Below are 12,332 nucleotides of genomic sequence, written 5' to 3' on the forward strand. Positions count from 1 at the left end.
AAGATTGCAGCTTTTACACATAGTAACGACCTTAGTTTGATTTGCTGCTCCACAAAGAAGTTGCAGAGTTTCTGAAAAAAGAGGAAAAGTTTAAATCATTTAGAAAGCTCCAAGTTCCTGACTTGATTTCTGGTTTTGGCTTTTTACTTCAAGTTAGATGTTAGCCATCTTAACCTGCCTTGCAAAATTTCTTTCCTATAACTACAGTTTCTGCAAGCATTACTAAATATTTTCAACTTTTTTCCTTTCTATTTTAACATATAATGGAGTTTTGTCCGGTGATTACTACGAGGTCAGACATCATGCATGCAAACAGTCACTTGAAAAAGGATGGACATTTGAGCTCATATTGTATGCACGTTCGGTTACTTTGGGGTTTTTTTTCTCAGAATCTGAATTTTTGTATCGTATAGAATACAAGGTATCCTAATGCATCTCTCAGCTCACTCCGAGGATATTTTTAAAGCAGCACCAATTTTTTTTCAACTAATTAAATATTAGCTGGTAAGAAACTAACAAAGCCTCCATGAAAAATCTTTTGAGTCCACTCTTTCATGGTAAAAATAAGATTTTTTTGGTTTGGTTTTTTTTTTACAGGAGTATTTGCAGGTTTTTTTCCCTGCTTCAACTAGATGAGCAAATGACTCAGGCAATAATCCTTTTCTTACAGGCTCACTAACATGAAGGACAGCATGGATTACTGTTACTTTTTGAAATGTTTTAAATACTCATTGTGTATCCTGTTTTTCTGGCACTAGACAACTTCAGAGCTGCCAAGCCTTGCCATTTATATTATCTTAATAAAGAATCAATAAGCCAAATCTTGACTCCCAGCAGCTGATAATTTAGGATTACATTTTTAATTTCCAGCTGCTGTCTTTTGTCTGTCTGGTTGTTATTTTTCATTATTATTTGCTCTTTTCTTTCCGTGACAGCAAATCCTTCAGAGATGATTACCAATTCAGTGGTTTGCCTGTTTGCTGAATAAGATCTTTTGCTATTGATTACCACCAACAACTAAATTGTGCACAGAAATGTCACTGGTCAAAAAGACAAATACTCCTCTACTGTACAAAATGGTCAGCAGACCTGCAGAAAGCCTGGCTAAAATAGACCAAAATGGTTCTTAAGGCTTAAGCAGGTTATATGAGATACAATAATCACAGAGTTGGGAGAGGTTTTGCAAACAACTGGTTTTGCAGCTGAGAAGGCAGTTAGCAGAAGCAGGGGGGCTAGGAAAATACAAACCTGCACATCGTAAGTCCCATTTAATAAGACAGGCCTCTGGGAATTGATGTCCTGCAGCACCCCTGAAAGCACAGTGCGGTTGACTTTCTGGAAGTCTTTGGAGTGGCTGAATTGCACCATGTTGTGAAGAGCCAAAATTTTAGTGTCAAGCTCAGCATCCTGCCTGGTGCGGTTGTGCAGTCCTAGGTGGTACTTGCGGAAGTGTTTGATGAGATCTGTGGGGTCGTTCCCGTAGTAACCATACCCACAGATGTTGCATTTGAAGTCCTGAAGCTCTGGAGACAGAGGCGCTGTATCTGGGTTATCATTTACCAACAAATCTGCTTTCGATTTGTTCAGCCTTAAACCCCCATCTGAAGGCACTTGTGGGTTTTTTGAGGCCATGGGGACTGGGCTTGAGCCTTGGCCATCAGTTTGACCACTTTGCACTTGCACTGTTTCATCTGAAGCTTTTGGCGACATCTGATGCTCCTCATTTGTCTCTGCTGCATCTCCTGACGGGGTACAGACCACATCTTGGGTGTCATCTGCATCTGATTTTTGAGGAGACTTCAAGGGCTCACAGATTCCCCCAACAGCTGGAGATGAGAAAGCCAGCATATTTCTGTCTGTCACCTCATCATGAGGGAAGGATAGAACATTTCCTCCCTTATTGTGGCTTTCATAATTGAAGCCAGCCTTTTCACTCAGCACTGAGCTTTTCAAGTCCTTTTTAACGCTGGAAGATGGCTCTTGGACATGCATGCAAAGTTCCTCCTTGTTATTTAACTCTGCCGCATCACCCTGGTCAGTGTTTTCTTGCATCTGCTCTGCAGAAAATTCCTTTTTTCTTCCAGACTCTTCACTTTCAGTACCTGTAGACTCAAGGGTCTGTACCTCACCTTCACTAGCAACGTTTCTTAGAGGGGGGTTCTTTTTCCGGACCATATCTACCACAGAAAAAGGAAAAAAAAAAAAAAAGAAAGAAAAAAGAAAAAACCCTATAGAATTATTCAAGTTACATAATAGCTTACAAACCTGACTCTTTTTTAAGCATTCTGAACTATATGAATACATTGAGTACATAAACTTCTCAGAAAAGTTTTCTGAAACAGGTTTTTAGACTATGCAGAAAACGGGAATTTTACATTTCAAAGAATGATCACACTGAGACTGAACTAAACTAAAAAAAGAACTTTAAAACCTACAAAAACACTACCATGAGAGTCAGTGAATTACAGGTTTCATTATATTTTTGGAAGATAATGGTCTGGCAGAAATAATTTTAAATGAACACTTCTTTTAAAATAATTAAAAAAAACTAAGGGGAAAAATAAACTTTTGCAGTCTAATGTTCCTACACTGTACAACTACATATAATGTAGCTTTGCAAAAATACACCTAAAAGACTTAATCAGAAGAACTTAAACTAGGAAAGAAACAGATTTAGGAAAGTAAGTAACATGAGGTTTCAGAGAAAGTATTTTTCCTAAGCAGGTATCAGTTTCTCTGTAGCAAAAGCTTCCCCCTCCTACTGCCCATAAACTTCAAACAGGATTACACGGATATTCTAGAGTCTGGCCCCACAGTCCATTATTCATGTAATTAGTTCTATTTGCCAAACAAAGAGAAACTAACTTTATTAGGAAACCCGTTGTCAATAAAATTTTACAGGCCTGGATCCAGACATTTGACATTGCTGTGTGGCTGAGTCAGGATCTGCCCTGAAAACACCTGGAATCCACATGGATCTAATCAGCCAAACCTTCCTCTGCTAAGTCCTCCTTGCAGACATAGCCACTACTGCTAAATCTACAAGCACATTTCTAGGATCCGTTTCAGAGAGCTGAGACATGACAGCAATAAGGATCAGAGAGAAAGGAGAAGTCTGCCATCAGTGAGTTAGCTGCTTGCTGAAGAGGGGAGATTATGGAAGGACAAGTAGCCAGACTATGCAGGTACTAAGTCAAATTCCTCAACCACTATGCATCTTCACATTCCCCAGCCTACTTAGAGAAAATACATCTATGAAACTCTGCTGTCTCCACTGTGTGGTTCTGGATTTGATATTCATCATCAGCTGGTTTGATCCATTTGTGTTCACATGCTAGCTGTGTGTAGAAGACAGATGTGCTACAACTTTTTCTATGCTCTTAATCTTTGCCAATGCTGTATACAACGATGGGTGTTTCTCTTTGCCAAATTGTGTGTGGTCTGGTGGCAGCAGCCTGCAGTACCACACAGGAGATGTGAGCTGCAGATTCAAGTCTGAGCCCCCATTCCCAGGCCAGGCACAGCCAGGCCCTACAGAGGCACTGGGGACATAGATTGCTCGGCGAAGGGAGGACCACCTGGCGACTCTGGGAGCCGCACTGATGCACTCCAAATGGTGTTGTATCCAGACTTTTGAAAGCCACGGATGACCTTCTCAAAACAGTACTTTGAGAAGTACGGCTGGGGACAGAGGTTAAAAATAAAAGAACAGGCGTCTGTACATCCTCTTATTTACATCTGCTCCACATGAAAGGGCACTGTATGCTCTGTCGATAAAAACAGACAACTTCTTAAGGGAAGTGTTCAACTTGTGTCTTGGGCTGGCTCTGTTGTCTTTGTGGTTGAGCTGATCCACAGGCAGCATGGGCTACAGCAAGACAGCTTTCACACAGAATGCCAGCTTGTGTTACAGAAATTTTGACACTCCGTGTGGTCTTAATAGGTTTCTTAAATGCCTACTGTGATTCCTTATTGTAGAAGACACACATGCTTGGGAACCAAGTGTCCTCTCTTTTTAATGTCAACCACACCTACCAGGATATGTACGCACTCAATTTTTATTTTTTTTTTCCCAGTAACTTCTGAACCATGAAGCCACTCACAACTAAGAGAGAAGAAAGATTTTCTGCCGTGGTAAGACAACTATTACAATACAGACTCAGTCTACTAAAACAACATGCACACATATATAACTCAAGGTATAAAGACAGTCCTCAGCCTTTTTAGCATTACTGCTTCTCTGTGGGACTCCATGAATACTTTTTGTTAACACACACTAAAAATATTGGTGAGCATCTCTGGTAGGTGTTCAGCTAAGCCTGTATTTTTCTCCTGGTTACACATCCCGAACCACTTTTAAAATAACTTCTGTTTAAATGCAGTTCATGGCAGAGGACAGAGAAAAGAGTCCTGACTTCACAGTGAAGAAAAATCAGAAATCAAGAAAGTAAACATCATGGCTGTTACCTCAGTCAAAATTAAACAAGAGTAAATGCAATGTTTTAAAATGTTTTTGTTACAGATATTTTTGGCAGATAAGGAAAGCTTAGAGATTTGCTATCTTCATGGCAACTGACAGAAGAGAGTCAAAGAAAAGGACAGAAAAAATCCCTATAAAGAAAAGAAAAATCTGAACTGCATACCGGCTAACTGGACAGTAGATCTAGATACTTTGGTTCAGTTTCCCAATATATTTGTGAGTCTGTTTGTTAATGCAAGGGAGAAAAGAAAAACATTATCTGCCTAATGGAGCTTTGTCATGATGTAGTCTACACTTGGAGAAAGAAAGAAGGCAACACTGATTTAAATATAAAAACTTCCTTAAGTTGTATTTAAAAGCATTTTCCCACATTTTTTTTAGCTTTTGAAAAATCATCTGTCATTTTTTTCCTTGATATCCACTCAAGGGGACAGTAAGAAAAGACACAGGGGTTTTTTTGATGCTGCAATTCCACCACTATCATTTTTTCAGAGACATATTATGTAAATAAAGCTACATTTGCAATACTCCTAAATCGAAAAAAACCATCCCCTAACAAGTCATAAGTTAGATACAGAAAGAATATAGCCACTCTGAAATTATTATCTCTAAGACAAATAACAGATTGCACAATGTTTTATTGTGTGCCAAGAACGTTTTCAGTTAACAATTTCACTTGAAAAAATAGATCACATACTTGTAAAATCATACCCAGCATTGACTTCATAAGGCATGTGGCTTTAGAGTGCTTTTTACAATTATTAATTCTATTAGTCAACTAGCAGGCGGGCTAATGCAATTGTCTTAGAAGATGCACGGAAGACACAGAAGACATTTTGAGAGCTGATCTGTATATCTGCAAAACAAAACAAAAAAAGGTTTTCCTTCCTAAATTATGCATTCAAAATATGTTTTTTACTTAAAAACATTATTATAGCTATTGAACATTCACATGCATCTATTACTGGTCACAATACAAATATTGGCTGCTGTTCTCTATTTCCCTCAAGCATGAGAAGTCCCATAGCTGCCTTCTCAGACACATGCGCTCTTGCACACACATGCACACGCTCAGAGCGACAAAAAATATCCCAGAGGTAATGTTCACCAAATAAAGAGTACAAGACAAGTTTAAAGTAAGTGCTGAAAATGAGTTGTAGGAAATAAATGCCTTAAAAATTCACATCTATTAACAAGTATTGTGCATCATATGGGGCTGGCCTAATGGGATAGATAAAGGGACACAAACAACGGCTTCACATCCAGGGTCTGCCATCAGTAATTGGAAGTTACCATCTGCTGGCTGCCTAGTGTCCCACTTGAAACAAATTTGGAGGTGTTACTTTCGTTGTTAGCAGGCAACTTCCCACATCTCAAAAATGCCATCACAATACTAAGCACATTTGTTGGGTGTCAGCAAAGAATCCAAGTGATGAACAGTCATTGGAACTGAGCTACTTTCATCACTGGAAATTGTGATCTTCACAAAATAAAAGAATACTAAGCCTGATGTGAATTAGAAGACTTCTTGAGCTGAGGGAATCCTGGATAAGGCCCAGGTTGCAAAACTTGTCTTTGGCTCTGTAAACCAGGGGTTTATATCTTATTTTCATTTCACTGAAATTACCTTTAAACCGCATGGGGTTTTTAGCTGATGTGACCATTCTCAGATATTTTAAAGTAGATATAATACTAATAGCTATACATACTTTCCCTCAAAAACAGCCAGGGCTACACTACATGATTCATGCTTCTGTAGCATACAGACTTTTCTGTTCATAAATCACGCACATCAGTTTATCCCTAGAGACAAAAGTAGAAACTTCTGCTAAAATCAGTTTGTAATTCAGGATAATGAATTACTGTAGTGACTACTGTACTTCTTTAAAAAAAAATAAAGCATAAAGAAAAATAAAATTCTGGTAATCAATAGTTTCTTATGGGTGGTGACGATAATGGCTAATTACCTGTCAAATGTCAGCTCCAGCAACAGGTCATTGCTGTTGCTCATTACTTTTACTGAATATGATGGCTTGTCATCAAAGCCTATTGCAACAGAATAGTTGTTGCCTGGTGCTTGTGCTGCAGGTTTAGGTCAGATCTTAGTCATATGCTCTTTTTAACAGAATAATACACCTAGAAAGATGTCTGAATTTTATGAGATGCCACTGACTAATCTTTGTACAAGTAGATGCACAAGCAGACAAAGAGCAAACTGAGTCAAGGGTCTATGAAGACTATGATACTATCAGTCAATATGCTGCAGCAACAAAAAGTTAAATGAAAATACACATTTATATTCAACAGGCTCAAGTAGGACCTCTTTGTTAAGGGATAGTAAAATTAATACTTTTACACCCATATATATTACACACCCACACACAGACATATAATGCACATACAGTGCTTGAACATCAATCATTTTGCCAGAATAATGCAGCAAAAAATCATTAACTCTCAGTGTCTCAACTTAATATATGTCTAATACTTACCTATCTCACAGGAGTGTTGTGAGGCTTAATTAATTAGTGACTGTAAAGCACTTTGTGATCCTCTAATGAAAGGTGCTACATAGCACAAAGTATTATTAAAATCATTAGGACCACAAAAAAGCCCTGTGGAATTCCAGCCTACACTGTCTGTTGGGGTTGGGAGTGATCTTATTATTAAAAGGAGACCGTCAGACTAATTTTCATAATTTTTTCAAGATTTTTTTCCCCCTTTGCTGTTGTGATAGCATGTTAGTAGCTAGAAATTTAATCTTATCATCTTAATAACATACACTCATGTAGTTTGTTACTGCAGGGCTATAGAAGAGAGCAGGGCTTTTGGCATTCATCTGGCTTTCCCTTTTAAGAAAAATAAAATAAAATTGAGAGACATATTTTGACACCTTCCCACACTCCACCCCAGCAGGACAACCGATCATGTGAGATCGCAGGATACTCGCTATAGCTGCATGGGAAAATACTGCTGTGGTTTTAATTTCTCTCTCCTTTTTTTTCCTTCTTCTTTCACACACACACACACACAAAAAAAAAAGAAAAAAAAAAAACCAAACCAAAAAACAAGGCTCAAAACAAAACACAGCTTATTACACATAAATAGGTTACAAAGACTGTCTGCTGTGCTTTATATAAAAAACCCTTAAGTGTTCAAAGTGTCGGCTTCGATCAAGCACATGAAGTTCTAACCAATCTGGAGCCTTCTTCCCACTCTCCATAAAACAATTGAGCAGCTGTAAGGCACACGAGCCCTGAAGCCAGAAAGCTCCTGTCTTGAGACTGAATTTCTGGGAAAGTGTCTCAGTGGCAGACTCCGTCCCTGAGGAGCCACCCAGTACCCAGCCCTCTGCCACAGCCCGTCCCGCCAGGCTGGCCCAGACCTGTGCCGAGGACAACCAGAAAGTTAACAAGCTCATTAGTACAGCCCACAGTTCAAAGACCTGCATGTTTTCTAATTTAAGCATTTTCATTAAAAAAATAAAAAATAAATCTGTAAATATGCTGGAAACTCCAGGTGAAATTGCTGCCTTCACTCAAAATTAAATTACATGAGACGTAAACTATCTCGGACTCAGACACAGTTGTACAGGACTGACTAAAGCTTCTACCTTTCTACCCTCCCTTATGGACACTTGCACAGTGAAATGACAGCAGAGGCACATGTACAGCTTCACATCCCCACCATCACCAGCTGGGACACAGAGAGAGAGGCAATCACACACGATGCTTCTCACTCAGTTTTGCTTGTGGTTCTTAAAGTCTGCCAGCAAACAACCAACACATGGTCCTAACTTTTCTCTGCTGCACAGGGAACGGAAGAACAACCCCTTCTGCATAAGGAACTCCAAGAGTCAGGCTGTAAACCATGGGAGGGCAGAATAAGCTTAATGACAAGCAACTGCCTCTTCAACAAGCCCACCTCCTCCCCCTCTGGCACCAGTGTTTTCAAATACACCATACAAGACACAGTATGTCACAGCTCTAAGCAACTGATGAAGTAATCCCAAATGAGTTTTTAAGTCATACATGTTTTTCTACAAGCCCTAAAACTGCATGTCCCCTCTTTCCTGCCTGAAATTACTAGGGTAGAACATGCCTCCTTGTATCAGTAAAATTTGGCAGGATCAGTCCATTGTATTTGGACAAAAAGTATCTGCTTGATACTCCATGCTATGCATGCTCCACTGAACTTATGATAACTTCATCAATCTAGAAAACACAAGGAGAAGGCCATGCCTTGTACGCCATACTAGTAGAGCAGTATTATAGCAAAACACTGTTGTTTTTCACCTCCTTTCTTCTGCATTTTCATACTATCCAGTTTAGTCCCTGATCACCAGTTTGCCAAGAGTTGTTTGCAATTTTTTTCCCCATAAAGTCTACAACGAAGAGACAAGTGAAAAAAGTTGTGGTCTGTTCAAGCTTGCTCCTTTCCACTTACATTTGCTTTCCCAACATCGATCATTCTCAAATCTTTACAGGTGCACTTTTGGGCATCTTAAATCCTGTTCAGCTACAAAGTGCCGTCACCTTCAAACAATTCTAGTCAGATAAATCTCTTATTAATTCACATCAAATTAATTCAAAACTATCTTTTCCATTACCTTATGCTTCAGAGCATGGCATCAGTAGTCATCTAGCCACTGTAATAAATCTAACCTTTTCTATGGGTATAAAACAGGCACTTGGTCATTTCAGAGAGTTTAGGAGTGGCATTTCAAAATTGACTGTTTTACCCCAGTTCCAGGCACTTATTTAATTTTAAGCTCACTACTGAGGTAATCATGCTGATAATTTCAGAAGAAACTGAAGCCGAAAGGTGATGCGTCTAAAGAGATGACATGGGGTGGAACATTATGCTAACTTGCAACCAAAATGAAGAATTCTAAAACTGCTTTTACTTAAGGGTGCCTGAGTACAGCAGTTTGCTGCTCTGTTTTTCTTACTGGCCTGCTGCAGAGAGCAAGCTGCCCACCACTGCCATCCATCCAGGATGGGGGAGCCCAACAACGCAAGATTTGCCTTGCCCTGGCTTCCAATAAAGTACCTAAAAGCATGACAACCTATTAAACCTCAACAAAGCTCGTGAAACAGGAAAATTACAATTACTGCCATTTTATGGATAAGTAAAATTATCTACAGAGAGATTCAAGGTGTTCAAGATGACATGCAGGCAGAAGTGTTGGCTAGTGACTGAACCTGGTTTCTCTGTATGTCCAAGTCCGTATCTCCTGTATGTATTTCAGTAGAGAGAGCATCACCCTAGCACTTGGCAAAAGGCCAAGATCCCGTAATTTAATAAGGTACAGAAGGAGCACCTTGTGCAAAAGTCTAAAAAGCTCCTATTTATCAGGACAGTTATGGGACGAGCTGACATTTTATTTGTATGTAAATAAGTCTCCAAAACAGCATTAAAAGGCCACGCTTTCAGAGAATATCGTGCCTTTGCTTCTCTGTTCTGCATTTATCTAAAGTCAGCTTTGTGTATTAAAAGTAGTTTATGTATTGATGCTGCTTTGCATGTTCCCCAATCTGCTGTTATTGCACCGCAGAGAGAATCCAGCCTGATTTGCTTACTGCAATAAAATAACTGACTTTCTGCCCGGACTGACACCTCCTATGAGAGCCCTGCCATCCTCACGGAATCTTCTGGTTATTCTATTAATTTGCTGTCATTACACTCTATAGGACCGTAGAACATTCCCTATTAGATGAGACCAGAGGTCTGTCTAGTCTGGTTTCTGCCCTGGACAGTGGCCAATACCAGATCCTTCAAAGAAAGTTCAACTGCTTTTGGACAAATACAGAATCACTCACCTCTGTGCAAAACAAATCACTCCTAATCCTCAATGTAGAAGACACTGGCTTACTTCCTGAAGAGTAAGAGGGTTTATAGCACTCAGCTATCTCTCACATCCTACTATTTGTTGATAAAGAAGTCTGTATAACTCCACTTCCAATAAAAGTGCCCAATATCTATCTGAACATTACAATGATCCTGGTATCAGTGATATCTTGCAGCTCTCACTTTACAATATTAATCTGGATTTAAAAAGATGAATTATTGTAAGTGTTTTGAATTTGCTTCTTGTCAATGGAGTAGAGTTTTCCCTCAATCTTCTACCTGTGAGAATTAAAGACCCTCTAGGCTGCGGGTACATCTATCACATCCCCACTGTTCATCCTAACTTTTGGGCAAACAACCACTGTCTTGCCAAACTCTTCTAGTAGGTGTGGCAATCTCATATGTTTCAATTTCTTTTCAGCCTGAGTAAACTCAGTATTCTTTGTAATCCAAATGTCCTTTGAAGACAATGGGAGTTTAGGGCTTGCAAATGACTCAGAACTGAATCTGAGTTGAGTGTACTGGCAGAGGCAAGCACAGTACTACGTTGAGATGAAGAGTGAGGAAGGAAGGTGACCTCTTGGCTCCTAGGCAAGAGCAATTGGGTATGGATAGAAAAAGTGACTCATTCATTCTTTTGCATTAAGAATACAATAGACTGATCCTATTTCCCTTGAAGCTAATGGCAAAAGCTTCACTGACTTTGAGAGAAGCAAGACTGAGATGTGCTGTTCCTTTCTGCCAGGTAAGAGAGAAAGGCATCACAGTTCCCTTGCCCAAAACCTCAGTCAAATGGAACTATAAATTACTTGGGAGAAGAGGAATAGATGGAAGGGAGATAGAGGATGGTTTTGGCAAGCATTCCAGAAAAGTTCAAATAATTTTGTTTCCAAGTAGAGGCAAAAACCTCCCATTTGAAACAGCTGAAATTTTCAAAAGTGGGGAAAAGGCAGAAGTCTACAGTCTAGATCTAGAGCAGTAATATTAAATTATCACCGGAGAGGGCATTATTGCAGTACTTTTCCAGCCACAACAGAACCAAGATGAACATGAGTTTGCAAAAATGTCCTTTTTTTCCCCCTTTTTAGAAAAGATTGGCAAGCATTTCCAGAGACAAGTTACATAGGTAAGAGAGGGCAACCAAGGGCAGCCGGAGTTGAGCCCACGTACATCAAAGCAGACTCTGGCTTTGGGTAGCTATCCAAACTGAGCCTTCAAAGGTTCTGATGTTGCCCTATTGTTTAGCTTGAATCTTGTCTAAGCTTGCTCAGGAGAACCCACATTCAGAAGTATGGGAGAAGCAAAAAAGAACACACATTTTCTAAACTGTGATTTCAAAACAAAACAAAAAAATGTAAATCTACATGCTGCAGGGTAATACTGGTAAGCGTGGCTAGCTATTGTTGCTCCATGCTTCTCAATTTCCATATATTAGCATTCATGGCTAACATTATTAAATCCAAAGTTATTTGGAAGCTTTGATCAGCAAATTGAATCTTGAGCCTATATATGATGTACCTATATTCACTTAAAGTTTACAAAACTATTATATTTCCTTATTCTCTTTCCCCCACATGCTGCGAGTTTCCATATATCCCACAGCCATACATTCCAAACACAGACTATTTTATTTAGTAATATATTCAAGAATTTAGATAAAAAGAAAAGCAATGGAAAATGTTTGGCAATCTCTATATAAACAGTTTCTGTACATTTGGGTTGAATCATCCAGGAAACTCTCATCTTGACATGCCCGTGACAGATAAAACTTTCATCACCAATATGCCCTCTTGACTTGGAGATCAGGATACAAGGGGATCTGTATTACAAAATCTCTTTTACCCTTTATGGCTATCATAAAGATTAACATCACATTAAACATAAGCAAATCAGAATTTTGGCACTGATTTTCCACTCGGCACAAATAACCCCACTCTCCATTGTGAATGGGGGAGAAACAACAGCAGTGGCAACCACAACAAAAGAGTGGATTGTGTGTTCC

General features: G+C 39.2%; 1 protein-coding gene across 3 annotated transcripts in view; it reads right to left on the reverse strand.

The window, feature by feature from the left end:
• Positions 1-10,007, reverse strand: part of TRPS1 (trichorhinophalangeal syndrome I) — a 176,847-nt gene extending 166,840 nt beyond the window's left edge. The window contains exons 1-2 of one of the 3 annotated variants that reach the window (XM_009076909.1): positions 9,998-10,007; positions 1,249-2,177 (exon numbers count right to left, since the gene is read on the reverse strand). In XM_009076909.1, the coding sequence (XP_009075157.1) occupies positions 1,249-2,177; positions 9,998-10,007 (939 nt within the window). Of the gene's footprint in view, positions 1-1,248; positions 2,178-5,177; positions 5,215-9,997 lie in introns of those variants that run through there. The other 2 variants (XM_009076894.1, XM_009076902.1) reach the window with 2 other exon arrangements.
• Positions 10,008-12,332: the final 2,325 nt, after the last annotated feature.

Source organism: Acanthisitta chloris, unplaced genomic scaffold, assembly GCF_000695815.1.
Source record: "Acanthisitta chloris isolate BGI_N310 unplaced genomic scaffold, ASM69581v1 scaffold5060, whole genome shotgun sequence".
In the NCBI taxonomy this organism is placed as follows: Eukaryota; Metazoa; Chordata; class Aves; order Passeriformes; family Acanthisittidae; genus Acanthisitta; species Acanthisitta chloris.